The following is a 26,252-nucleotide window of genomic DNA, read 5'->3' on the forward strand; positions in this document are numbered from 1 at the left end:
TTTTGTTGTCAAAAGACTTTCCACGTTGTTAGCTAGCTCGAGCATGAATGTGGCTTCAGAGACAGATTGTATCTTTATTTAACTCAGTAACTAAAAGGCAGTATGGTTGGAAAGATAAAGCGGGTCCGCGAAAAGCTTCATCAGGCTGCGGTTAAACTTGACAGTCCACCGTTCGGTGGCGCAAGATCCACAGATTTAGAAAAGGCACCGATTCCAAGTGGTTCATTCATCTTCGATGTAAACAAAACAAACAATGCACAGTTGCACATAAAGAAGGATGAAAACGCGAAGGTATTTTATCAACACATAATTTAACGTTCGCTTGCCAACTGCGTCTCTTCTAGATGGTTTAGCTAACGTTGTAGCTAAAATTTGTTAAACAGTTAACGTTAGCTAGCTAACAGTTAGCTATTTCACTAGCTAGCTAGTTGTCAGCTAGCTAGGGTCATAATGTATACATGTTCATGGGATCAACCTAGCTGACTATAGAGAGATTACTTTGAAGTGTTTTTTTCCCCTCCAATATATTTATGTTGGGTGTCAATGTGGATGTTCTCTTCCAACAGACCCCACTGAGTTCCTTTCCAAGTGGAATCTTTGCTGGAACACAAATCAGCCCTGAAGCCCTCGTGCAAACTCTGAAGTTTGAAGAACCATCCAATGACACTGTTACACCTGCGCAGAAAGGTAAAGACACTTTGATTATCAACCAAATGTTTAGCTACTTAATCAGTGGAAATCTGCACGAGAGTACTTGTCTGTGTGTCTCAATAACGAATCATATTCTACCTTCAAGTACACGCATTTCATCTTCGTGACGTTTTAGCTCCCCCAAACGTCCTGGAGACATTGTTTATTTCCAGCAACATCAACCAGGCACATAGTATTTTTCTGAACACAATATGTTATTCTCTCCTACCACAAGAGGGCAGAAAATACAAAGGAATCACTCGACAACAATTGACTTGTGATGTGACGATGACAACAGCTCAGTCTATGCAGTATATTGCTTAGCATTGGTATAAAATTTGTAATGAAGAAAAGTAAGTAGGATGGTAACCTATAGATAAGAAACGATGCCCCCGCCAACCTCTTCCCTCTTGAGACCTAGGCTCTTTTGAATAAGCTTAAGCCCAATGTAAGTAAGTCAGAGCAGCTACTCCAGCTGCAGTGGCAGAGCAGCTACTCCAGCTGCAGTGGCAGAGCTGCAGCAAGAAGCCCGTCTTCCTTGTTAGACAACAGAGGACTGGTTCTATTTATAGCCTCTCTGCAGCATAAATAGTTCATGCATGAAATCAAGGTTCTGTTCAGTTGCCTAGCTCCCCTGCATCAGTGTTCCTCCCTGACTAGATGAGTCGTGGCACCACTGGCGCATAGAGGAGGCTGGTGCTGCAGGGTGTAGTTCTCTTGGTAGGGTACCTCGCTGCAGCCCGGTGGGAAAGCATCAGGTGTTCCTGTCCCTTGTGTATTACAGTGTAGCAGTGATGATGTTGATACACAGCGTGTATTAGTCTGCCCTGACTCTTTGTTAGAAAGGCTGTTAGAGAGCTGTATTGAGTGTCACTTTTACTGTTTGGCTTTCTCATCAAGGTTGTTCCAATGTCTTGTTGTCTCTTGCTTGTTTAGGCTTTTGTCTGTAGTGCATGGTGGGAGGGGTGCCAGGTCCCTGGCTGGCTCGCTCGATCTCTGGAGATGGTGTCTGGCTGTTCCCTGTAGCTAGTGAGCAAGGATTTAAATGGCTTCAGTTTCTGCATTCTGCTGTTTCTTTCCTCTTCTTTCTCTCGTCCTCGATTGCAGACTCACACACACTGCTAACGAGTACTCCGTCTTCAGCCTTTTCTTGCGTCAAAACTAACAGGGTGTTTTAATACGTTGGATGTGTGTGATCTAATAACGACGGGTATATTTAGCTGTGTCTATTGATTAGGCTAACTAATTAAAGCAAGTGCTTTCCTGGCTGCTGACAAATGTATGAGATTTTTTTTTTTTTTAAAGGACAGGGCAATGAGATGCAGTATTCCATCTGTTGCCATGGTGAAATGTTTGTCAGTGTGCTCTTGTTTTCCCAAAACAGTGTCTGTATATTGGCCTCTTTGTGAAATGGTAACTTGGTTCTGGAAAGCAAAATCTAATTTGACAGTACATTAGTGGGAAAAGAAAATTGAGGCGATATAAGTAAGGGTTTATTAAGAATGCTGTTTTTAATTCCTGTCCACGGAAATGGTATGAATTGGATTTTTACCATCTCGTCTAAGCAGACAGACATTGCGAACTGTGGGCTCTTCTAGCTGTGAAAGCTGCTGTGATTAAAGCACTGCCTCCTTCTACACATTAACAATGAGGGAACGGAAGGGAGCCGGCGTTATAGAGAGCAATTATTTTAGCCTACAGCTTCTCACTTCAGCTAAACGCTGTCACGTTGTCGTGTTTAATAGGGGTATTTCACCTGAAGGATCCCAAATTCACTTTCACTGACTCTACTACATTAATATTACTTTTATTTTGGTTCGTCTTCGCCACCACCCCGTCCTCGGCGGTGTCTGTCTCTGCCCACAGGGATTAAAGCCCTCTGGTTTCTGTTCGGGCATCTGTCCAGCTAGCCACTCTACTTTGCTACGCTGTCAATTATAAAATACTCTGTTCTCTCTGGCAGAGCAGAAAGAAGCAAGCAAATGCTGTGTGTGTGTCATGTCTTTTCATCCGATGCCTGTTGTAGGTCCCCCTGGGGGCTTGTATCCGAGCAGATATAAACTCTTATCTGCCACTTTTAATTCGATTGATTTAATTAGTATTATTATGCACACTTACTGTTGGTGCTTGGCATATTCGTTGGCACTTTGTGTGTGCATGTTTGTGCGTGCCTTTTGCCTAGTTAAATAAAGGTTAGATAAAAAATAAATAATTTTCCATCCTCCTGACTATCAGTCTCTGCAGTTGATTTTCTCTTAGGCCTATTCAATTGACTTAGTTCAGAGTCTTCACCAGGGCTCTACGCTGACATTTTTTACATTATTTTTTACAAGGAGCATGTGTACACCTAAGTTAAACAATTTAGGAGCACAATTAAAAATATTTAAGGCAACAAGCTGTTTTCTTTGTAGTAATGTTGCAAGCATGAATCTTTCAGGATGCCAGGTCCAGGTCGCACAGCAAAATATTTAGGCTCATATGCGAGTAAAACTGTCGCACTGTAGAGCCCTGTTCGCTTCCATGTGTTCTGTGCTACGTGTGTCTTGAACAGAACAATCTCTGTTTCAAAGAGCAGAACTCCTTGCTGCCGTACCACGGCGTGATGTTAAATGACTGCGGCAGTTGATCATTCAGTGACCACCTCTGTTTTGACAAAGAGCCCTCATTGCACTTAATAGGGGATATCAGTATCTGAGCCGGGACCCGGTGAAACCACCTCTTTATCTTGTTGTCAGCTCCCCAAAGGCACTACCCCTCCTCTCCTCCACCTAACAGAGAGCTGCCTGTCAATTATGCCAGAGAAAAGGGGGAAAGCGGAGAGGCTGAGCGGGGGCAAACCCAAGCAGGAAAGGAAATATGGAATTCTCCCGATCACTCATAATAAAGCCTAATCAAGTTTCACGTTTTTGTCACGTGCACTAGTACAGTGAAATGCCTTTCTTGCGATCTAATCGGTGCTATCTATTTCACTGTGTACTGAGAACCCAATCCTCTCTGGGGGTACAGGGAGGACCAGGGAGGTGGTAAGTAAGGCTCTCTTCCCCCACCACAAATGGCCCCAGGTCGGGTTGGGTTTCACCCATCAGCAGTCCAGGACCAGGGCTGTCAGGGACGGGGATGCAGCAGAAGTAGAGATGCCTATCTGGCCCCTGTACCTCTTCTGCTACAGCAGGACAACACATTTGTTGTCGACACTGCGGTGGCAGATTAAAGATTGGACCAGGCAGGAAGGAACTGGCCTGGGATGAAAGTTGGTGTGTGTGTTGCTGCTGGAAGAGCTGTATCTGAGCATGGGCTGAAGATGCATGTAGAAATTAAAAGAGAAAGATAAATTATTTTGCTTGGTTTGATAGTTAATTTTACGCCACCATGTTTTGGCTTGAGATAAACTCTGTGATATTGAAGCAGTTTCCGATATAAGGTGAGAGATTTTCGGCGAGGATTTATTAGTTGCAGTGGTATACCCCGGGGGTTAAGAATGACCCTGATTTGTGATGTGGGGGCTGGGTCTTGTCCTGACAATCGCCATGGCAGCAACAGCAGTGTGGGTGGCTGGGAATTGGTGATGTCGGCCAGAAGGGAGTGAGTAACTTCAGTAGATCTAGGTTGTGGTTAGGTGTGGCCCAGTTGGTAGAGCATGGCGCTTGGACCGCCAATTATCGTTGGTTCCATTCCCGCTGGGGCCTCCCATATGGAAAATATATGCGAACCTGACTGTAAGTCGTGGGATAAAAGCATCTGCTAAATGGCATATATACAGTATATGAGGTTAGTTGGTTAGTCAGTGTCACACTTTGTCTTCTGTAGTAGTGATGGGGGGAAAAAATCGATACAGTTACATATCGCATGTGTATATTATTTTGGATGATATTGTATCGATACTTTGACTCGAAAGTATCAATTTATGATAACTATTTTGCTAGGTAGAGTTACCCACATGAAAAAATACTATAGTATACAATGGTATAAATACTGTAGTATTACTACATTTATATATTATTGTAATCACTATAGTGTTTTTTGGTCTTCGGTCCCCAAAACACTACAGTGAATACTGTAGTATTTACTATAGTGTTTTTGTTTTATCTTTGACGTAGCCCACCACTTCTTTCTCCTTGACGAAACCTAGACAAATACTAAACGAGCACATTTTTCAGAACCTATAAGTAGGTGGGACTGGAGTCTGAATGGATAGTTCAGAGCTTCTGCTCTTCTATAACCTGTAGGGAACACAACCTGTGGTCTATACTTGGCATGTAGGTTTCTCACTCATGGTGGCACACACTGGGGAGGGGAATAGGTGGGGTATATGCAAAGTTAATACTGCATTTGTATTACTATAGTTAAGAAAGTGTTGTTTTCGTGGAAATTACTGTAGTATTTACTACAGTTTTTTTTGTGGATAATACTGTAGTAGTTACTATAGTATACTACGCAATTCTATAGTAAGCATTACAGATTTGACGGATACTACAGTGTATAGTATTCTACAGTATACTACAAAATGATATAGTAAGTACTACACATGATCAAGGCATACTACAGTGTGGAATATAGGGCGGCAGGCCCAGTAACCGAAATGTTGCTGGTTCGAATTCCCGAGCCGACTAGGTGAAAAAATCTGCCGGTGTGCCCTTGAGCAAGGCACTTAACCCTAATTGCTCCTGTAAGTCACTCTGGATAAGATATTTAGTATTAAATGGCCCTTTTAAAGTGCTTTGGTGTGCTTGTCAATGCACGAGTCCCTTTTCCCCCCTATTGATTTAAGCCACTTTTGCTACGCGTGAAGTTTCAAATTCATCCTCGATTTACTAAATAAAAGTGTCATGTATTTTATTTATTTTTATTTTTTTACACAAGAACATTAGATTAATAAAATATTCAATCAGTCTAATGAATAAAAGGGAAAGGGGGATACCTAGTTAGTTGTACAACGGAATGCCTTCAACTGAAATGTGTCTTCTGCATTTAACCCAACCCCTCTGAATCAGAGATGTGCGGGGGGCTGCCTTAATCGACATCCACGTCTTGAAGGGATGACGACGATGCGCTCTTTGCGAGAGGGAATCTAATTTGATTGGTCCTCAACTCACGGCTCGAACACTTCATTCAGGGTAAGTGGAGTTAGCCTTACCCACAGCCGGTTAGTTCTGAAGGATTCGTTGCCATAGAAATGTACCTGGCTTAAAGGTGACCCATTTTCATGTATCTGGTTAGGCTATCCCGAGTTGAACTCAAGAGTTGACCAGAGTTAGCTCTCTAACTCCTCAATCTAGATTCGTAGTACACAACTCCGATCTCTTTGTGAACTAGTTGCTGCTCTTATCTAAGGATGAGCTCTGGTCGGGATCCTTCACTATTTGCTTCCCGGTTAAAGAAGCAATGAGAGCAGAGTACAAATCTGTTGCCTGCCAGGCCCAATGGTTTTGTCCATATTGCTCATCAACCGTGCTGTGGTCATTAAAATGACTGGAATTCTATTTGTTGGCTGACTGTTGTTTAACCTTTCAACCTTGTGGCTGGGGCAGCAGGAGGACAGCAGGACAGAGTAGAAAGCAGGCCAATGCAGCAGCACACTCACCCACCATGAGCACCTTTCACCATGTTAGCTAGAGCATGACTCAGATATGGAGGACATTACCTCAATGTAGATGATTTGTCAAAGTGAATCATTCCCCTGGGCATAATTTCAATGTTGAATACTATTGTGAAAGGTATTATTGGGACAGTCCATACTAGAGGTCGACCGATTAATCGGAATGGCCGATTAATCGGGGCCGATTTCAAGTTTTCATAACAATCGGAAATCGGTATTTTTGGGCGACGATTTTTTTTAATTTTTTTTTTACACCTTTATTTAATCTTTATTTAACTAGGCAAGTCAGTTAAGAACACATTCTTATTTTCAATGACGACAGATTTTTAACCTTGTCAGCTCGGGGGATCCAATCTTGCAACCTTACAGTTAACTAGTCCAATGCTCTAACACCTGATTACATTGCACTCCACAAGGAGCCTGCCTGTTGGCGAATGCAGTAAGCTAAGGTAAGTTGCTAGCTAGCATTAAACTTATCTTATAAAAAAACAATCAATCAACGACTGTCATTGCTCCAATGTGTACTTAACCATAAACATCAATGCCTTTCTTAAAATCAATACACAAGTATATATTTTTAAACCTGCATATTTAGCTAATAGAAATCCAGGTTAGCAGGCAATATTAACCAGGTGAAATTGTGTCATTTCTCTTGCGTTCATTGCATGCAGAGTCAGGGTATATGCAACAGTTTGGACCGCCTGGCTCTTTGCGAACTAATTTGCCAGAATTTTACGTAATTATGACAACATTGAAGATTGTGCAATGTAACAGGAATATTTAGACTCATGGATGCCACCCGTTAGATAAAATAGGGAACGGAATAAACGTTTTGTTTTCGAGGTGATAGTTTCCGGATTAGTCAAAGGTATATGGTTTAGAGAGAAATAGTCGACGTGTTATAATTCCTGTAATAACTTGCGGCTGAATTTGAAAGGGGTTCCTTCGTTATTTTATCGTTCATGTCTTCCATAGAGAATGTCTTGATCTACTTCAAATAAGGTCTGTGTTTCGTGCAGGCTTAAACCGCCTCGACGTTTTGATACCCGTGTAAATCTCACTAGGATAAGGTAACGTTTGTCAACATATTTTCATAAATCCACTCTACAATTTTTTTAATCTTCGCTTATATTTAGCCAATATTGATCAGAGTTACCTTGTCCTATGGATATCTACACAGTTATAAAATTGGCACGGTGATGTAAGCCTACACGAAACACAGACCTTATTTTAAGTGAATCTAAAAATATCCTATGCAATAAATGAAGGAACCGCTTTTCAGATTTTGCTAGGTGTCAATTATGACTCGCACTTTGGTTGTCAATTCTTACCATGCCCATTATTAAAATAGGATTTCCTGTATATAGAAATTAAGGTTTTTGTTTTCAACATTCATCACAGGTAACTTAAACTCTATTTTTATTCAAACAGTTGAGAGCAGACCCTAAGCAGACTCTTCAGTATCATTGTCACTTCAGAGCTGTGTGTATGTATTTATGTATTATATTAAGTTAAAATAAGTGTTCATTGTTCATTCAGTATTGTTGCAATTGTCATTATTACAAAAATGTGTGTGTGTGTGTGTGTGTGTATGATATATATTTATATATATATATATATATATATATATATAAGTTCTTTTTTTTATTTTTTATAAATCGGCCGATTAATCGCTATCCTCTTTTTTGTCCTCCAATAATCGGTATCGGCATTGAAAAATCATAATCGGTCGACCTCTAGTCCATACCAGTGTTGGGGTCCATTTCAATTGAAACCACAATTCAAATTTTTCCCAGTGCGTTTCAATGAAAAAAAATGTGTGATCTGAATTTGCTTTACTTTCTAAATTGACTGGAAATGAAATTGAGCCCAACCCCGGTCTATACCATAATGTCTGTTTGCGTAAAGAGAGAAGCTGTAGGATGTTTTTAATAGCAGTGGATTGGCGAGGAGGTGGCAGGATAAACAAACACTATGAGTTCCCTCATGTGTGACTGACTCCCACTGTCCCACACTGACAGTTTCATTGCCGCAGAATGACATTAGCTACCACCACACAACCCGGACATCCCTGCCAGCTCCCCCTGCCAACCGCGCTGCCCACTCCTCTCCTTTTAGTTTTTCCCTTCCTGCTATCATTAGTGGAGAGTCATTCCCCAACAAATGTAGGCTGAAGAATTGATTTGCCTTTACAGCGTGGGCACTGTATTGTATTATCATAACATGATTGGAAATAGTTCTTTCCTGCCTTTCCTCCTCACTTTTCTTGATAAGTCAAATCCATTTCTAACACATTACAGTGCCTATTCAAATACATTCTACAAGGCAGCTGGATTCAGAGATGGACAGGCACAGTACAGATGATTCATAGGACATATGAACCCACCTAATTACTATTTCACACATGTACAAGTGTGTGTTATACGCATGTGTGAATTGGACATAATTATAATTTTTTTTGTATAACCGAACTCCCCCTGAGACACCCTCTGAGAGTGGGGTCGTAGCCAGTAACGTAGTATAGCTACACTCAACCCAGTACAGTGATTAGGACCCCAAGGCCAATTCCAGCACACACGCACTTTCCCATGTGTTTTTAATGTCTGTCTGTTGTACTAAATGTCTGTTTTTCGAAATGCAACGTGAGGACTGTGTTTTCAAAGCTTACATTTCAACTGGAAGTACCTTAAAGCTAGAATCCTTAATTGCTACTTCCATTTTTGGACTTAATATAACTAATGACATACCCGTTGAAGAATATAACTTATGCATGCCTCGTGAGCTTAGTTCAACTATCATACCCCAAAATATAAGCTTGTTTACTCCAATGTTTGTAAAGAATGTAAATGTAAACAAACACTGGATTGCCTGAAAGCATTGTTAAAACAAACCAATAGAAATGATCATGGATGGCCAGGCCTTGCATCCCTAGCTCTGTCTATGAATTTGAGAGTGGTTGCATTTCTCCAGGCCCATCCCTCAGCGTTTTACAAAAACAGAGGCGGGGTGCAACCCATGTCACTGCCTCGTACCACCTGTCTGTAGGCTATATCCAACATTTAACAGAAGCTCATCTGTGTCTTTAAATGAGATGCTATTGATCGGGGAGGTGAAGGGAGTGGTGCCCCATTAAACAACATCTCTAGGCTCTCTGTCTCTGCTCTGCACAATGCTGTAACCTCAAGCTGCCATTCAATGATTGGAAGTTTCTAATTGAACACTAATGGTAGATACTACATCTACAATGTCATGGTAATGATGATGATGTAATTCATCTGAAAAGGTCTGGATGAATAGACCTAGTTATTGGTCCATCATCGTGGTTATTGTCAATGGCAGACTAAAACAACATCTATCAAACTAAACAGATCGCCTTGTTCAGTTTGACAGGAATAACATATTATCGCTGAATAGGCAACGACAAAAGTGCTGTAGGAACCTCTTTAAAATTAGATCCCAGGTAACAATGTAGCCTTTTCAGAGAAAATACATTGTGGGACTGTGTGTTGACATAAGGAAGTTGAGAGTAAGAAAGGTCCTTACTAGAGATGCTGCGGCGTGTAGCATTTGGGTCCCATTGAGTTCCACTTTACCGTTCTCTCAGACATGTCAGTCAAGGACTGCGGCATTGCTAATTACAAAGCCAATTCCATCAGTAGGCTCTACTAGCTATATACAGTTGAAGTCGGAAGTTTACATACACCTTGGCCAAATACATTCAAACTCAGTTTTTCACAATTCCTAATATTTAATCCCAGTAAAAATTCCCTGTCTTAGGTCAGTTAGAATCACCACTTTATTTTAAGAATGTGAAATTTCAGAATGATAGTAGAGAGAATGATTTATTTCTTTCATCACATTCTCAGTGGGTCAGAAGTTTACATACACTCAATTAGTATTCGGTAGCATTGGCTTTAAATTGTTTAACTTGGGTCAAATGTTTTGGGTAGCCTTTCACAAGCTTCCCACAATAAGTTGGGTGAATTTTGGCCCATTCCTCCTGACAGAGCTGGTGTAACTGAGTCAGGTTTGTAGGCCTCCTTGTTCACACACGCTTTTTCAGTTCTGCCCACAAATTCTTTCTAGGATTGAGGTCAGCGCTTTGTGATGGCCACTATAATACCTTGATTTTGTTGTCCTTAAGCCATTTTGCCACGACTTTGGACGTATGCTTGTGGTCATTGTCCATTTGGAAGACCCATTTGCGACCAAGCTTTAACTTCCTGACTGATGTCTTGAGATGTTGCTTCAATATATCCACATAATTTTCTATCCTCATGATGCCATCTATTTTGTGAAGTGCACAAGTCCCTCTTGCAGCAAAGCACTCCCACAACATGATGCTGCCACCCCTGTGCTTCACAGTTGGGATGGTGTTCTTCGGCTTGCAAGTCTCCCCCTTTATCCTCCAAACATAACGATGGTCATTATGGCCAAACAGTTCTATTTTTGTTTCATCAGACCAGAGGACATTTCTCCAAAAAGTACGGTCTTTGTCCCCATGTGCAGTTGCAAACCGTAGTCTGGCTTTTTTATGGCGGTTTTAGAGCAGTGGCTTCTTCCTTGCTGAGCGACCTTTCAGGTTATGTCGATATAGGACTCGTTTTACTGTGGATATAGATACTTTTGTACCTGTTTCCTCCAGCATCTTCACAAGGTCCTTTGCTGTTGTTCTGGGATTGATTTGCACTTTGCGCACCAAAGTATGTTCATCTCTAGGAGACAGAACGCGTCTCCTTCCTGAGTGGTATGACGGCTGCTTGGTCCCATGGTGTTTATATTTGCGTACTATTGTTTGTACAGATGAGCGTGGTACCTTCAGGCATTTGTAAATTGCTCTCAAGGATGAACCAGACTTGTGGAGGTGTACAATTCTTTTCCTGAGGTCTTGGCTGATTTATTTTGATTTTCCTTCGATGTCAAGCAAAGAGGCACTGAGTTTGAAGGTAGGCCTTGAAATACATCCACAGGTACACCTCCAATTGACTCAAATGATGTCAATTAGCCTATCAGAAGCTTCTAAAGCCATGACATCATTGTCTGGAATTTTCCAAGCTGTTTTAAAGGCACAGTCAACTTAGTGTATGTAAAGTTCTGACACACTTGAATTATGATACAGTGAATTATAGGTGAAATAATCTGTAAACAATTGTTGGAAAAATGACTTGTGTCTTGCACAAAGTAGATGTTCTATTCAACTTGGCAAAACTATATTTTGATAACACGAAATTTGTGGAATGGTTGAAAAATTAGTTTTAATGACTCCAACCTAAGTGTATGTAAACTTCTGACTTCAACTGTATAGGGCCAGGCTGCAACACGGACACTTAATTTTCCCAAAGTCACAGCGCATCGATCCTGTTTCTCTCTATTTTGTCAAAAGAGCGTGAAATCACAGGGATGGATAAACATTTTTTTTTTTAAACAAACCACAAAATACTGTCACCTGCCCTGTCAGATATCAAGGTCATGTTTTGTGTTCAAAACAATTCAACCGTTGTACTTCCGTTTAAATGAGTGATTTGCTTTTCTTTACCAACTCCATCTCATTTTCTCTCTCTAAAATGTGTCCGTTTTCCACGAGACACTCCGGTGATCTGGTAGACAGTGACAATATGCATACTGCCCAGCATCTGTTGTTGTCATTGCGCTACAGGAAGCAACTGTCTGTGTGATAACCTCTGCTCTTATCGCCCAGTGTCAGTGATAACTCTTTCTTTGTCAGGAAGGGCAGAGATGGGACCAAATGGTCACACACACACACCACAGACACACACACCACTGGGGCTACCCTATGCACAGGGGGACGCAACGTGGTTGTCCCAATTACTGAAAACATTCCATCCCAGGACAGGATGTTTTTCTAAAGAGGGAGAAATAGATAGATCTAGTAGGTAGTGTATTCTGTTCTCAACCCCTTCCCTCCGACGGTATCTCTCCCCATTCTCCATGCCTTTGAACCGGGAAAGACGAGCCACATGTCCTGATCGAGCCATATCTTCTTCTGAGGCGCTCGCAACAATACTGTGATTACTTTCTCCCTTTGGGCTTCAAGTTTTTCAGCCGTGGTTTGTTTTAATGACATGTTACAGGCTTTTCTTTTTCCTGTCAAATCAAGCTCTCGCTGGGAAATTTCCATTTTTATACCCCAAACTCAAATCTGTTATTATAATTCTATTCAACTGTGAATTATTTATTTGGCAATGGGAACATTTTACTGGTTCCATTTATCTTGTGGAAAAAGATCTGGCACGTTTCAATTTCCAAAGCATTTTAGAAAGTCCCCTCTCTTCCTTTATCGTTGATGAATTGCTTTGAATGTTGATGAATTGCTTTGAATGTTGGTGAATTGATTTGCTTTGAACGTTGGTGAATTGAATTGCTTTGAATGTTATTTTCTATTGTTGATGATGACCTCTTCACATACCCACGAGGGTACCTATGTTCTCTCTACTGAATGTGTGAAGTACCAGTGTAACATTGTGGATGCTCACTCACTCCGTCTCTGTTCACAGCCCCTGAGGAGAAGAAGAAGCAGCAGACGAAGAAAGAGAAGATGAAGGAGAGGCGAGACAGGTGGCTAAACAGTGAGTATTATCATAACGTAACATACATCTGACTCGTACTCTTTCTATGAGGGAGACCCTCCTATTTCACTGGTCTGTTAGGCACCCTCACAGAGAGTTACACAGAATCGGGAACTTTATTGGCAGGAACAAATGTGACTAATGTGGTTCTGTACAAAGAGAGATGATGAATGAATATACTGTATATAATAGACATATCATGATAGTGAATGGCTCAGCAGATACAAAAGCAATACTAATATGGGCCGAATAGTGGTACTCACTTCTGCCCACACACCATCACACATGTCCACTTGAAGGGAGACTGAGTAGGCTCTGAGCAGGCAAGAGGACTGTGTCCGGTTCCCCAGCAACCACCAGACCCTAGCAACCAGTGGCCTGGTCACAAAGGTCAATAGGAGATTGGGGAGCCAGTTCATGACCCTCTGATCTCTCTCTGGCACTGTTTGGGCCTGGGTGGAGTGCACTTCATTAAGTGATAAGACTCACAGGCAGGGGACTCCGTAACAAATCAAATGTTATTTGTCACACGCTTAGTCTACACCCGTTGTTTACAAACAGTCCTTCCCAACAATGCAAAATAGAAATAGCATAAGAAATTGAAATAAAATAACACAAGGAAAAAATACACAATGAGTAACAATAACTTGGCTATATACACAGGGTACCAGTACAGGGTCAATGTGCAGGGGTACGAGGTCATTGAGGTAGATATGTACATATAGGTAGGGATAAAGTGACTAGGTAACAGGATAGATAATAAACAGCAACAGTAGCTTATGTGATGAGTCAAAAGAGGTTAGTGCAAAAAGGGTCAATGCAGATAGTCCGGGTAGCAATTGGTTAACTATTTAACTAACTATTTAGCCGTCTTATAGCTTGGGTGGTAGACTCTGTTCAGGGTCCTTTTGGTTCCACACATGGTGCATCGGTTCTGCTTGCCGTGGAGAACCAGTCTATGACTTGGGTGGCTGGTGTCTGATCATTTCAACGTTCACGTTTTTATCTTTCTACACTCCTTAATGCTGACATTGGGGCTCTCTCCCAAAAGTTTGAATTTATAAAATGTAGGATTTTTCCTTTTGTGTTCAAAAATCTAATGTTTGAAAGGCAAGATAAAGAGATACCTTCAGGACATAACAGAATTAGTTTGGTGCGATGAGGAGCTCCATCCCCACTGATCTCTACTGAGAAGCTGAGGTTTCTGCGACGCGCCAGCCCGCGACAGAGCTAGCTGTGTCTGTATAATTACAACCCCTTTTTAAAGCTACAGTCTGGCAAATCAGCAGCCCTCTGAAATGACCATTGAACAGATTCCCAGATTGAGCTTTTAACAGCACCACCTACTTTTCTAGAATTGTGATCACTTAGTAACCCAATCTGCTGATCCAATCAATTCTCTGTGTAACACAAGATGTCTCCTCTGTGCATATCATTAGACTCCAATGGTTCTTTTGACTCTGTCGGAAATTAGAGACAGGCTGTGAGCCTCAGACCTCTGCAGTTTTCGTGAAATTAACAAGGAGAAAGAAAAAAGAAGAGAAAAAATCGGATAATTGCTTTTCTGTCGTAGACCAACTGTATCTTAGGAAGAGGCGGGGCTGTCTGCATCTGCAGCGTGGGGGTCCTCTGGATCTGTACTGATGAGGATGTGCAAAATATGTGTTGACGAATAAGGGTTATTATTCCGACTGTATATTCCACAGAGGGGATTTAATGCCCCATGTGTTCCTTCATTTAGCCTAAATAAGAGACGGAGGTGGCAATTCAATCAAAGCCACAGTTCTACACAATCTGGAAATACCCTGAGGATTAGCCTAAATGACATGAACGGTGAATAATTTTTCCGCTGACATTTTAATACCTTCAACACGGCCTGTCTATGATCTGGTCGTATCCACCAAAGTCAGAATTTCTACTTGAAGCCATAAAGTTTAATGCACCTCCATTTTCACCTGTTCACGAACTGTACCGATGACATCTGGTTTGAATATTCCTCCCTGGCTCTGATCACAGTATTTGTTCAAGTCTGTGGTGATGTAGGGTTTAGTGTTTTGCCGCTGATATGGTCACAGTTGATTACATGGGCAAGTCGGCACGTAAGAAACCATATGGCTCATAGTCATCATAACTCATGGCTGGGATCAACACCACTCTATGATGAAAGCCAAAAGGCCCAAACCACAATGATTTTAACCAAATGTTTTACATCTCAAGAGAAAGAGATTCTCCTCATACACTATATAGTGTATACAAAAGTATGTGGACACCCCTTCAAATTAGTGGATTCGGCTATTTCAGCCAAACCTGTTGCTGACCGGTGTATAAAATCGAGCACACAGCCATGTAATCTCCATAGACAAACATTGGCAGTAGCATAGCCTTACTGAAGAGCTCAGTGACTTTCAACTTGGCGCCGTCATAGGATGCCACCTTTCCAACAAGTCAGTTCATCAAATTTCTGCTCTGCTAGAACTGCCCCGGTCAACTGTAAATGCTGTTCTTGTGAAGTGGTAACATCTGGGAGCAACAAGTTCCAAACTGCCTCTAGAAGCAACGTCCGCACAATAACTTTTCATCGGGAGGTTCATGAACTGGGTTTCCATCCGAGCAGCTGTATACAAGCCAAAGATCACCATGCGCAATGCCAGGCGTCGGCAGAAACGCGTTCTCTTGAGTGATGAATCACGCTTCACCATCTGCCAGTCCGACGGACAAATCTAGATTTGGCGGATGCTTTGGAGAACGCTAACTCTGACTGCGAGCCAGGCCTAATTGTCCAACCTCAGTGCCCGACCTCTCTAATGCCCTTGTGATGAATGGTCCCCACAGCAATGTTCCAACATCTAGTGGAAGGCCTTCCCAGAAGAGTGGAGGCTGTTTATAGCAGCAATGAGGGACCAACCCCATATAATGCCCATGATTTTGGAATGAGATGTTCGACGAGCAGGTGTCCACATACTTTTGCTCATGTAGTGTATAAATGCCACTCTACAAAGGGTTGTAGGTAATCTTGGTAAGGCTACTGATTGTTGTGGAGGCACGTCTTTGACATACAGTAAGTCTCTGCTGCTTGTGCCATGATGGAAACATTGTAACGTTCCTGAACAATCAAACAAGAAAAGCGTCAATACAGGATTAAGATTGAATCCTACTACACCGGCTCTGATGCTCGTCGGATGTGGCAGTGCTTGAAAACTATTATGGACTACAAAGGGAAACCCAGGCGCAAGCTGCCCAGTGACGCGAGCCTACCAGAAGAGCTAAAAGCAACACTGAAGCATGCATGAGAGCACCAGCTGTTCTGGATGACTGTGTGATACCGCTCTCGGTAGCCGATGTGAGCAAGACCTTTTAAACAGGTCAACATTCAGATGGATTACCAGGACGTGTACTCAAAGCATGCGGGGACTAATTGGCATGTGTCTTCACTGACACTTTCAACCTCTTCCTGACTGAGTCTGTGATACCTACGTGTTTCAAGCAGACCACCATAGTCCCTGTGCCCAAGGAAGCGAAGGTAACATGCCTAAATGATTACCGCCCCGTAGCACTCACGTCGGTAGCCATGAAGTGCTCTGAAAGGCTGGTCATGGCTCCCATGAACAGCATCCTCCCAGACACCCTAAACCCACTCAAATTCGAAGACCGCCCCAACAGATCCACAGATGACAATGAAACAGGTGTCATGACGTTGCCTGTTTAGGTACATAAAGCCCATTCCCCTCTCCCTGCCACTCCCTGCCTCCCCCTTTCCTCCTTCAACCCATGCTGTGATCACAGAGAGACGTCGTAAATTCCTGAGAATCTCCTCATGGCCAAACAGTATTAGAGAGAGGGTAAACTTGAGGTACGAACAGATTTCATGTTCCTGAAAAAGTATTAAAGATCGGTGAAGATCCCAGCTATTAACATGTCCGTTTGTCCCAATGTGGGAAACTCATGGGAGACGGGGTGGCTACATTACCATACCGCTGTTTATATAATAACCTCAGATATGAGGTTTACATCTGTTTGTTGTATAAAATGAATGAGTGAGTATGATACTGTTTGTATAATTGTGTAATATGATTTTGGACTGTTTAATGAAGAAAAATACACATCCCTTTTGATTTGAACTAAATCCAAGGACCGCCCCTGAGCCCAGTTAGGGTCAGACATCCTGGGACAGCCCCTTTCTGCTATCTGAATAAAAGCCCAACTCTGAGAAATTATCAATAGACCATGTTTTTCTCCATAGGAGGAGAACGAAGGTTAAGTACCATTGCTGAATCTTTAACCATACCACGTGGTTAAACTCTTAGACGAATAAGAACAAGTCTTTGATATTGACTACTAGTCTGCAGCTAGGAATTCGGTATCATTGAACGCGAAGAAAGACAACTGCCGAAACATATATTCTATAACGAATGTCACTCTGAACTATCCACAATAACCAGGACAGAGACAGAAGGAACTCCAACAGAAACTAACTTTTCTCCAGCGGTGAAGACGACACACCGAGCGTAAATATATATATATATATATTGCAGTTGTTCCCGAATGAGTGAGCGTTCATGTGTAAGGATTAGCATGTCAATTGTTATAATTATGGACTCTGTAGTGACTTCTTAGTCGAACGCAATTTTCCCTTTGTCTAACAAGCCGCATGCCGGTTCAGCCCACTAGGGCATATTTCTCCCATTTCATGTAACCATTTTAAGTTTGTTTGTTTGTTTGCATTTCTGTGAATTACTTAGTTAGTAATAAATAAATTATTTAAGACAATTGATGTATGGATGACTCATAGTGAAGACTGGGTTCGTGCAGATAACCAATAATTTACGACGTTTGGATTGAGACTAACGTGAGGTAAAATAAATAAATCATTAATCAGAAGACTATTGATCAGATAGGAAAATATCTGAAAGGTTATATTGGGAAATTATAACTTTGTAATCTGACTACTTTCCCTGGTGCCCTCGAATTCATAGTTAATTAGTTACGTTATTAATCAGTTGATCGCGTAATAACTAATTACAGGAATCTTTGATGTAAACTATAAGTCTTCAATTTAATGATAGCAAAGACACGACACAGGCTATAGGGAGGAGGTCAGAGAACTAGCAGTGTGGTGCCAGGACAACAACCTCTCCCTCAATGTGAGCTAGACAAAGTAGCTGATCGTGGACTGCAGGAAAAAGTGGGCCGAACTGGCCCCCATTAACATCAACGGGGCTGTAGTGGAGCGGGTCGAGAGTTTCAAGCTCCTTGGTCTCCACATCACCAATGAACTAGCATGGTCCAAACACACCAAGACGGTTGTGAAGTTGGCACGACAAAACCGTTTCCCCCGCAGGAGACTGAAAAGATTTGGCATGGGTCCCCAAATCCTCAAAATGTTCTACAGCTGCACCATCGAGAGCATCCTGACCAGTTGTATCACCGCCTGTAATGGCATCTGACCCGACCATAAGGCACTACAGAGGGTAGTGAGTACGGCCCAGTACATCACTGGGGCCAAGCTTCCTGCCATCCAGGACCTATATAATAGGCGGTGTCAGAGGAAAGACCATAAAATTGTCAGAGACTCCAGTCACCCAAGTCAAAGACTGTTTTCTCTGCTACCACACGACAAGCAGCACCAGAGCGCCAAGCCTAGGACCAAAAGGCTCCTCAACAGCTTCTACCCCCAAGCCATAAGACTGCTGAACAATTAATCAAATGGCCACTGGACTATTTACATTGACCCCCCCCCCCCCCCCTATTTGTTTTGTACACTGCTGCTACTCACTGTTTATTATCTATGCATAGTCACTTCACCCCTACCTACACAGGAGAAATGACCTTAACTAACCTGTACCCCCGCAAATTGACTCGGTACAGGTACCCACTGTATATAGCCTCATTATTGTGTTACTTTTTATAATTTTTTACTTTAGTATATTTTTACTTTAGTAAATATTTTGTTAACACTTCTTGAACTGCGCTATTGGTTAAGGGCTTGTAAGTAAGCATTTCACGGTAAGGTCTACACCTGTTGTATTTGGCGCATGTGGCAATTTTAAAGTTTGATTTAAATGCTTTTTTTGTGTGATATTTAGAGATCAGCTCCATCAAGCTGGCCAAGGAGCAACAAGTGGCCCAGGCTAAGAGGGCGGCCATGCCCGTTGTGGGTGACATGAGGCCGCTGGCAGACGCCCTGCCAGAACTCTGCCAGCTCATCCCCTCCACCACCAAGACCTCCAGAAAGGCCTCCAGAAAGAACAGTGTGTAAGTACACATCCCTGGGGAACACCCCAACAATGCTATGATTTCACACCATCCTCTTTTTCCTCACACCCACTGACTGTTCTTACAGCTGTTGGTTTGTCTCGCAGGCCTTGTTTCATCCATGAAATGGGTCATCATGTTCTTCACCACCACGTCATGTCATAGGTTACATTTTCGTCTCCTCACACTGTCCAACCCTTTGTCTGCCTTTGTCAAGTTGAGTTTATCCAAGTCAATTTCAAACCTCTGTTTTAGGTCTTTCTTAGCATTTTTGTCACAGGAATCCATGAGCTCATAATGTCCCAGTGTTTGGTTGGTCTCAGGGGCACCTGGTAGCAGGGGCCAGCCCAGCAGCAGTGCTTCAGGACGCTGTCACTGGGTTTAATGAGCCATGTTACAGGACAGACCTGGATGGACATTCCCATATTTTCCACACAGTACATTATGACAGAACCAGACTGCCACAGCACACAATACTCCCCTACCTCTACAGTATGGCCTTCAGCACAGAATTAGCCAGGTGTTAGTAAGTCGTTTTGAGGTGTAGAGGACGGATGTGGCAGGGTTGCAAGATAATAAGGGAGCAATGGACTTCCGTTCAAAACAGAGGAAGAAGGAAGAGAACTGGGGTGTATTCATTAGTCGGATTCCATTGCAAAACTTTTGGTCTTTCGCAAAACGTTTTGCGACAGAAACCGTTTACGCCAAACGTTTTGCAACAAAACCTTTTCTATTAGACAAATGCAGGTAGGTCCCTCCCCGTTTCATTCCCTTTGGTTCCTAGAGTAAATGGTAAACACACCAAACGTTTTGCAATGGAATTCGACTAATGAATACACCTATGGTGAGATTATGCCGTAAAATGCACTAAATAAGAGGGGAAGAAATCACCTCCAACTGCAATCTTGCAAGTGAATGAAGTCTGATCTAGTTCTGAGGACATTTCAATTGTGCATTATACCATTCCTCTTTGGTTTCTGGATGCTTCCAGGGTTATTTATTGCAGTCAAATTCAGCTCGGGAAAGCCTCAGTGGAGCTTGTTTATTGTGATGGGCAGTTTTTCAACTAGTCATAAATGTCTGTATGACTTAATGCCTTGGAGCCAATGCCTTGCGTTTGTTTTTTAATGTGCTGCAGTTCTCTTTCTCTCGCTCGCTCTTTTTTTTCTCTCTCTCTCTCGCTCCTGTCTGTTTCTATCTGTGTCCCTCTCTCTCTCTCTTCAGCTTAAAGATAAAGTATACCAAGATGGCGAGCTCAGCGGAGCACACACAGGCCTACCTCCTAATTGTAACTATCAGACTCAAAAAAGCAATGCACCATATAGGTTGTATAAAAGGGCCCTTTAGACTGTTCCAATGCATGCAATTAGCCTTGTGGCTCTTACAAAGCCTTCCATCGGAGTCCATGGAGACATGGTTGCTAGGCAGTGGCGAGGTTAGCTCACTTCTCACAAGATAATTCTTCCAGGAGCCCGAAGTAGCAGGCACTATAGAGAAGATCGAGGACAGGTCTTGGAGAAAAGTTATTTGTTGATGAAAGGCAGTCTTTTGATGAAGACCAGGAGATGGATGTAGCGTATTGCTTTTGAACCAGTTTTTGATATGCCTGTTGCATATTCATACAAGGAAATCATGTAAAGCCTAATACTGGTCTCTCAGGCTGACTTATGGATGTATTTGAAGTGTGAAACAGGGATCCAAACATAAGCCAAAGGCCAGAGATGTCAGCAATGACTCTAAGTGTGTGTGAAGTGTGAACAAGACAGGCTTATTACCACCAGCTGTGTGACACTGGAATTCCTCCCTGACTGAAGTTAGAATTCTCTAGAGAGTAGATCAAACAGGATCAGGCAGATCGTGTTAAAGGAATGGAATGTTTGTCAGATACATTTTCCTTCAATTCCACCTTTATCAAAATCCTAAAACGTCTTCGTTATCTTTTTGATGTTTGTTTTTTATGGAATAAGGGGAACTGTACCTGAACGTTCACCCCCAGAGGAAGGTTGTTCTTCTTGACACTGACAGACACCTCTAGAAGAAGATGGGGGTTGTGTGGTTCCGTATAGAACTCAACCATTGTAAGAGTGCAGACGGCGCCTATATTACATGCTGGCCTACCTATGACAACTTAGACCCTCTTGCCGTGTATGTGGTAGGTAGAATGTTTGTTAGGGAAAAGATGTGTGTGCAGTTGAGTCTGAAATTATTGACACCCTTGATAAAGATGAGCAAAAATGGTTGTGTCACAACCAGCCGTGACCGGGAGTCCCATAGGGTGGCGCACAATTGACCCAGCGTCATCCGGGTTGGGGAATGGTTTGGCCGGGGGGGGCTTTACTTGGCTCGTCACGCTCTAGCGAATCTTTGGCGTGCCGGGCGCCTGCAGGCTGACTTTGGTCGTCAGTTGAATGGTGTTTCCTCCAACACATTGGTGCAGCTGGTTTTCCGGGTTAAGCGGGCAGGTGTTGAGTGCGGTTTGGCGGGTCATGTTTCAGAGGACGCATGTCCAGACCTTCGCCTCTCCCTAGTCCGTTTTGGAGTTGCTTTGATAAGACAAGATCGTAATTGAAATTGGGGTAAAAAATAAATAAATAAAACATTTCTCCAGAAGGTAGGGGTCAAAATGATTGACACTCCTTTTTTCAATACCCCACCTTGCGAGGATAATGGCACTGAGCCTTTTTCTAAAATATTTTATGAGTTGGAGAACACATTGGGAGGGATCTTAGACCATTCCTCCATACAGAGTTCTTCCAGATCCTTGATATTATAACGTGTGCGCTGGGAGTCGGGAAGCAAGTTCAGGGAGTGAATATAGAAAAAAAAAAAAAATAACATGGTTCTTTTTTTTTGGGGGGGGAAGTGGTACACCGTTAAAGCGACTGTCCGCTATATATATATATATATATATATATATATAATGAATAAACGAAACACGAACAACGCACAGACATGAAACAATGACACATGGGGAAGGAACCAAAGGGTATGTATGTATAAACTGCAAAAAAATGAACGTCCCTTTTTCAGGACCCAGTCTTTCATAGATAATTTGTAAAAATCCAAATAACTTCACAGATCTTCATTGTAAAGGATTTAAACACCGTTTCCCATGCTTGTTCAGTGAACCATAAACAATTAATGAACATGCACCTGTGGAACGGTCGTTAAGACACTAACAGCTTACAGACGGTAGGCAATTAAGGTCACAGTTATGAAAACTTTCTACTGACTCTGAAAAACACCAAAAGAAAGATGCCCAGGGTGTCTGCTCATCTGCGTGAACGTGCCTTAGGCATGCTGCAAGGAGGCATGAGGACTGCAGATGTGGCCAGGGCAATAAATTGCAATGTCCGTACAGTGAGACGCCTAAGACAGCCGATCGTCCTTGCAGTGGCAGACCACGTGTAACAACACCTGCACAAGATCGGTACATCTGAACATCACACCTGCGGGACAGGTACAGGATGGCAACAACAACTGCCCGAGTTACACCAGGAACGCACAATCCCTCCATCAGTGCTCAGACTGTCCGCAATAGGTTGAGAGAGGCTGGACTGAGGGCTTGTAGGCCTGTTGTAAGGCAGGTCCTCACCAGACATCACCGGCAACAATGTAGCCTATGTGCACAAACCCACCGTCGCTGGACCAGACAGGACTGGCAAAAAGTGCTCTTTGACGAGTCGCGGTTTTGTCTCACCGGGGGCGATGGTCGGATTTGCGTTTATCGCCGAAGGAATGAGCGTTACACCGAGGCCTGTACTCTGGAGCAGGATCGATTTGGAGGTGGAGGGTCCGTCATGGTCTGGGGGCGGTGTGTCACAGCATCATCGGTCGCATCATCGGACTGAGCTTGTTGTCATTGCAGGCAATCTCACCGCTGTGCGTTGCAGGGAAGACATCCTCCTCCCTCATGTGGTACCCTTCCTGCTCATCCTGACATGACCCTCCATCATGACAATGCCACCAGCCATACTGCTCGTTCTGTGCTTGATTTCCTGCAAGACAGGAATGTCATTGTTCTGCCATGGAAAGCGAAGAGACCGGATCTTAATCCCATTGAGCACGTCTGGGACCTGTTGGATCGGAGGGTGAGGGCTAGGGCCATTCCCCCCCAGAAATGTCAGGGAACTTGCAGGTGCCTTGGTGGAAGAGTGGGGTAACATCTCACAGCAAGAACTGGCAAATCTGGTGCAGTCCATGAGGAGGAGATGCACTGCAGTACTTAATGCAGCTGGTGGCCACACCAGATACTGACTTACTTTTGAATTTGACCCCCCTTTGGTCAGAGACACATTATTCCATTTCTGTTAGTCACATGTCTGTGGAACTAGTTCAGTTTATGTCTCAGTTGTTGAATCTTGTTATGTTCATACAAATATTTACACATGAAAATAAACGCAGTTGACAGTGAGAGGACATTTATTTTTTTGCTGAGTTTATAGGGCAGGTAATCAAGGAGGTGATGGAGACCCGGTGAGTATTGACACACAGGTGCGTGTAACGATGGTGACAGGTGTGCGCCATAACGAGCGGCCTGGTGTCCTAGAGACCGGAGAGGGAGCACACGTGACAGATATCCTTTGTTTGCGCTTATGGACTTCCCTCTTCAATTCAAAGCACAAGATTTCAGTGGGTGTCAAGTCTGGAGACTGAGATGGCCTTTGCAAAATGTTGATTTTGTGGTCAATTAAAAATGTCTTTGTGGATTTTGACGTATGCTTGGTTATTGTCTTGCTGGAATATCCACTTGCGGCCAATTTTCAAGCTCCTGGCAGAGGCAACCAGGTATTTGGTAAAAAATGTCCTGGTACTGGGTAAAGGGCATGATGCCGTTGAGCTTAACAAGGGCCCCAGGACCAGTGGAAGCAAAATAGCCCCATAACATCAAAGATCCACCACCATATTTTACAGTAGGTATGGGGTTCTTTTCTGCTCATGCGTTCTCATTTCGAAGCCAAACCTACCACGGGTGTGTGTGGCCCAAGAGCTATATTTTCATGTCATCCAGCAAATGTAAACACCTAGAGGTTGCTAAATGGCATTGGCACCTGGATTGGAACCGGTGATTTGGTCAGATGACATGACAATCAAGCTCTTTGGCCACGCACACTAGGGGTGGGTTTTGAAATGAGAACGCATGAGCAGAAAAGAACCCCATACCTACTGTAAAATATGCTGGTGGATCTTTGATGTTATGGGCTATTTTCTTCCACTGGTTCTGGGGTATTACTCGTTAAACCAAATCTATTTCCACTGAGTTTTTTTGGGTTTAAATTGGTCCGCAGGCCTACAAAAGGGGTACGGCCCATGGGCCGTCAGTTGCCAAAGCCTTCAGGCATTATTGACTAACTAGCTATTCAGCCAACACAGTCTCTCTTCAGTTGCCAAAGATATCAAGTTCTCTGTTGTGTTCCATCTGTGTTATTATGGGAAGAGTTGATATTTATGATGATAATATTTGATTAATTCCCGAGTTGAACTCTTGTCGCTGTCCTGTCCTGGATGGACCTTTTAGACTAGACTGTGTGTTTACTGTAGCTCCACAAGGCTGTTTTCACCTTTGGCCTTTGGCTTCCCCACTGCCTCCAACCTAGCTGCAGTTCCCATGACCTCTCTGCTGAAAAACACATTTATTTGGATTGAAATAGTTTTAATTCGCAAGCAAGTTCGTGTCTACCCTTTTCACTCTTGTCTGTCAAACTTGTCACAACTCGCAAGAGCATATGTTTTGTCCCGTCATGCCCTTTTGTTATATCTTTGCTGATGCGTTTGGGTAAACTCAACATCTATTTTGCCATAGAAAACAAGGTTTTTCTGTACGTCACAACTTGGCATGGTCAATTGTTGGACAAGGCCAGAATGGATCGTTGGTGGATCAGCTCAGTTGGCCGGCCTCCATCTCTGTCTGTTATTAGTAAATTAAGTACTTGTCTGTCTGGCCCCAGTCCTAAATAACTAAACACATACAGGAAAGTCCTAACTATGGCACTGCCTGGAACGATCGCACATGGATAGCACATTGTGGTCCTAACTACCTTTTTTTTGTGTTACCTGTTTCTTGTTTTTAACCATAATCATTCCATATGAAATCGATCACTTTTTGACCATCTTTGTCACTTTGTCTCTCCCTCTCAGGCCAGTGAAGAAGAAGCCAGAACCAACAGACTTCAGCCTGATGAAGCCAGCACAAAAACGCAAACTCCTGTAAGACCTCACATTAACCTGTACCCGACCCTGGCCAAACCACCACTGATGATCACATGTCCAACTTATTATTCTCCATGAGAAAATGGCATGAAGCTTAAATGTAAATGTTATCCTGCTTATTATCAGAGCAACCAAGATAATAAACTGCCCATCTGCTATTTACTTTTATCGTTATTACGTCTCTTTATTTTATATTTTTTATTACCATACAACCTACGTGTTTTGTTTTGATCTCAGGGAGAGTGAGACCAGTCGGTTTAGTGAAGCCGTGAAGAACCTGGCACACAGCAAGACTAACCCTCTGGCAGCTATTGGTGAGCATCTGAGGAAGAGACTGAAGCAGGAAGAGGAACAGGGGCCTAGCTAACGTGTTCGACTGGAGACGTCATTTGGATCTGCAGTTGAGCAGAGACAGGGGTCGTGTTTGAGATTGACTACGCTGCAGTCGGCAACTGCAAGACTGACTGACTGATCTAGAAATAACCTTGCATCCTAAACAACTACTTATTATTATTTGTAGATCAGTCATAAATTGATGCTTTCGAACACGGCCATGACACAAGAAAGCCCCTGCCTTTATTTAAGGGTGATGTCTGCATCCCTGTTCCCTGTGCCCAAACCTGCCAAAATCGATGAGCTCTTTTGATTTGAAGTGGTTTTGGTCATTGTGCACTATACCTGTAAAACATCAGAGGACAGGTTGTCTGAGTAACGGCAAAGTTTACGACACCTAATTAGATCATGCCCCCAGTTCTAGAGAAGTTGAACATGAATAGTTAACGTTTGTGGATGAGGGAAAACAAACTGATGTTGTAAATGTTGAGAATCGATCTGTCATCAAAACGTCTCCTTTCAATTTGTGTACAGTATCTCTTCCACATTTCTTTTAAGCAATATTAAAAATGCAATACAGTACA

General features: G+C 42.8%; 1 protein-coding gene across 1 annotated transcript; it reads left to right on the forward strand.

Annotated features, from left to right (window-relative positions):
* On the forward strand, positions 1-26,252 carry LOC120033383 (protein FAM207A-like). Its single transcript, XM_038979709.1, has 6 exons — positions 1-291; positions 567-687; positions 12,802-12,873; positions 18,957-19,125; positions 25,264-25,332; positions 25,573-26,252. The coding sequence occupies exons 1-6, from the start codon at positions 103-105 to the stop codon at positions 25,700-25,702; spliced, it is 750 nt and encodes a 249-aa protein (XP_038835637.1). The 5' UTR covers positions 1-102; the 3' UTR covers positions 25,703-26,252.

Source organism: Salvelinus namaycush, chromosome 40 (genome assembly GCF_016432855.1).
Source record: "Salvelinus namaycush isolate Seneca chromosome 40, SaNama_1.0, whole genome shotgun sequence".
Lineage (NCBI taxonomy): Eukaryota > Metazoa > Chordata > Actinopteri > Salmoniformes > Salmonidae > Salvelinus > Salvelinus namaycush.

Bases quoted from the DNA above. Each gene is read 5' to 3' on its own strand.
- LOC120033383 (XM_038979709.1), top strand. From the start codon at position 103: ATGGTTGGAAAGATAAAGCGGGTCCGCGAAAAGCTTCATCAGGCTGCG. The intron at 12,874-18,956 runs GTGAGTATTATC...TGTGATATTTAG, and splicing joins GCGAGACAGGTGGCTAAACA to AGATCAGCTCCATCAAGCTG. The intron at 25,333-25,572 runs GTAAGACCTCAC...TTTTGATCTCAG, and splicing joins GCACAAAAACGCAAACTCCT to GGAGAGTGAGACCAGTCGGT.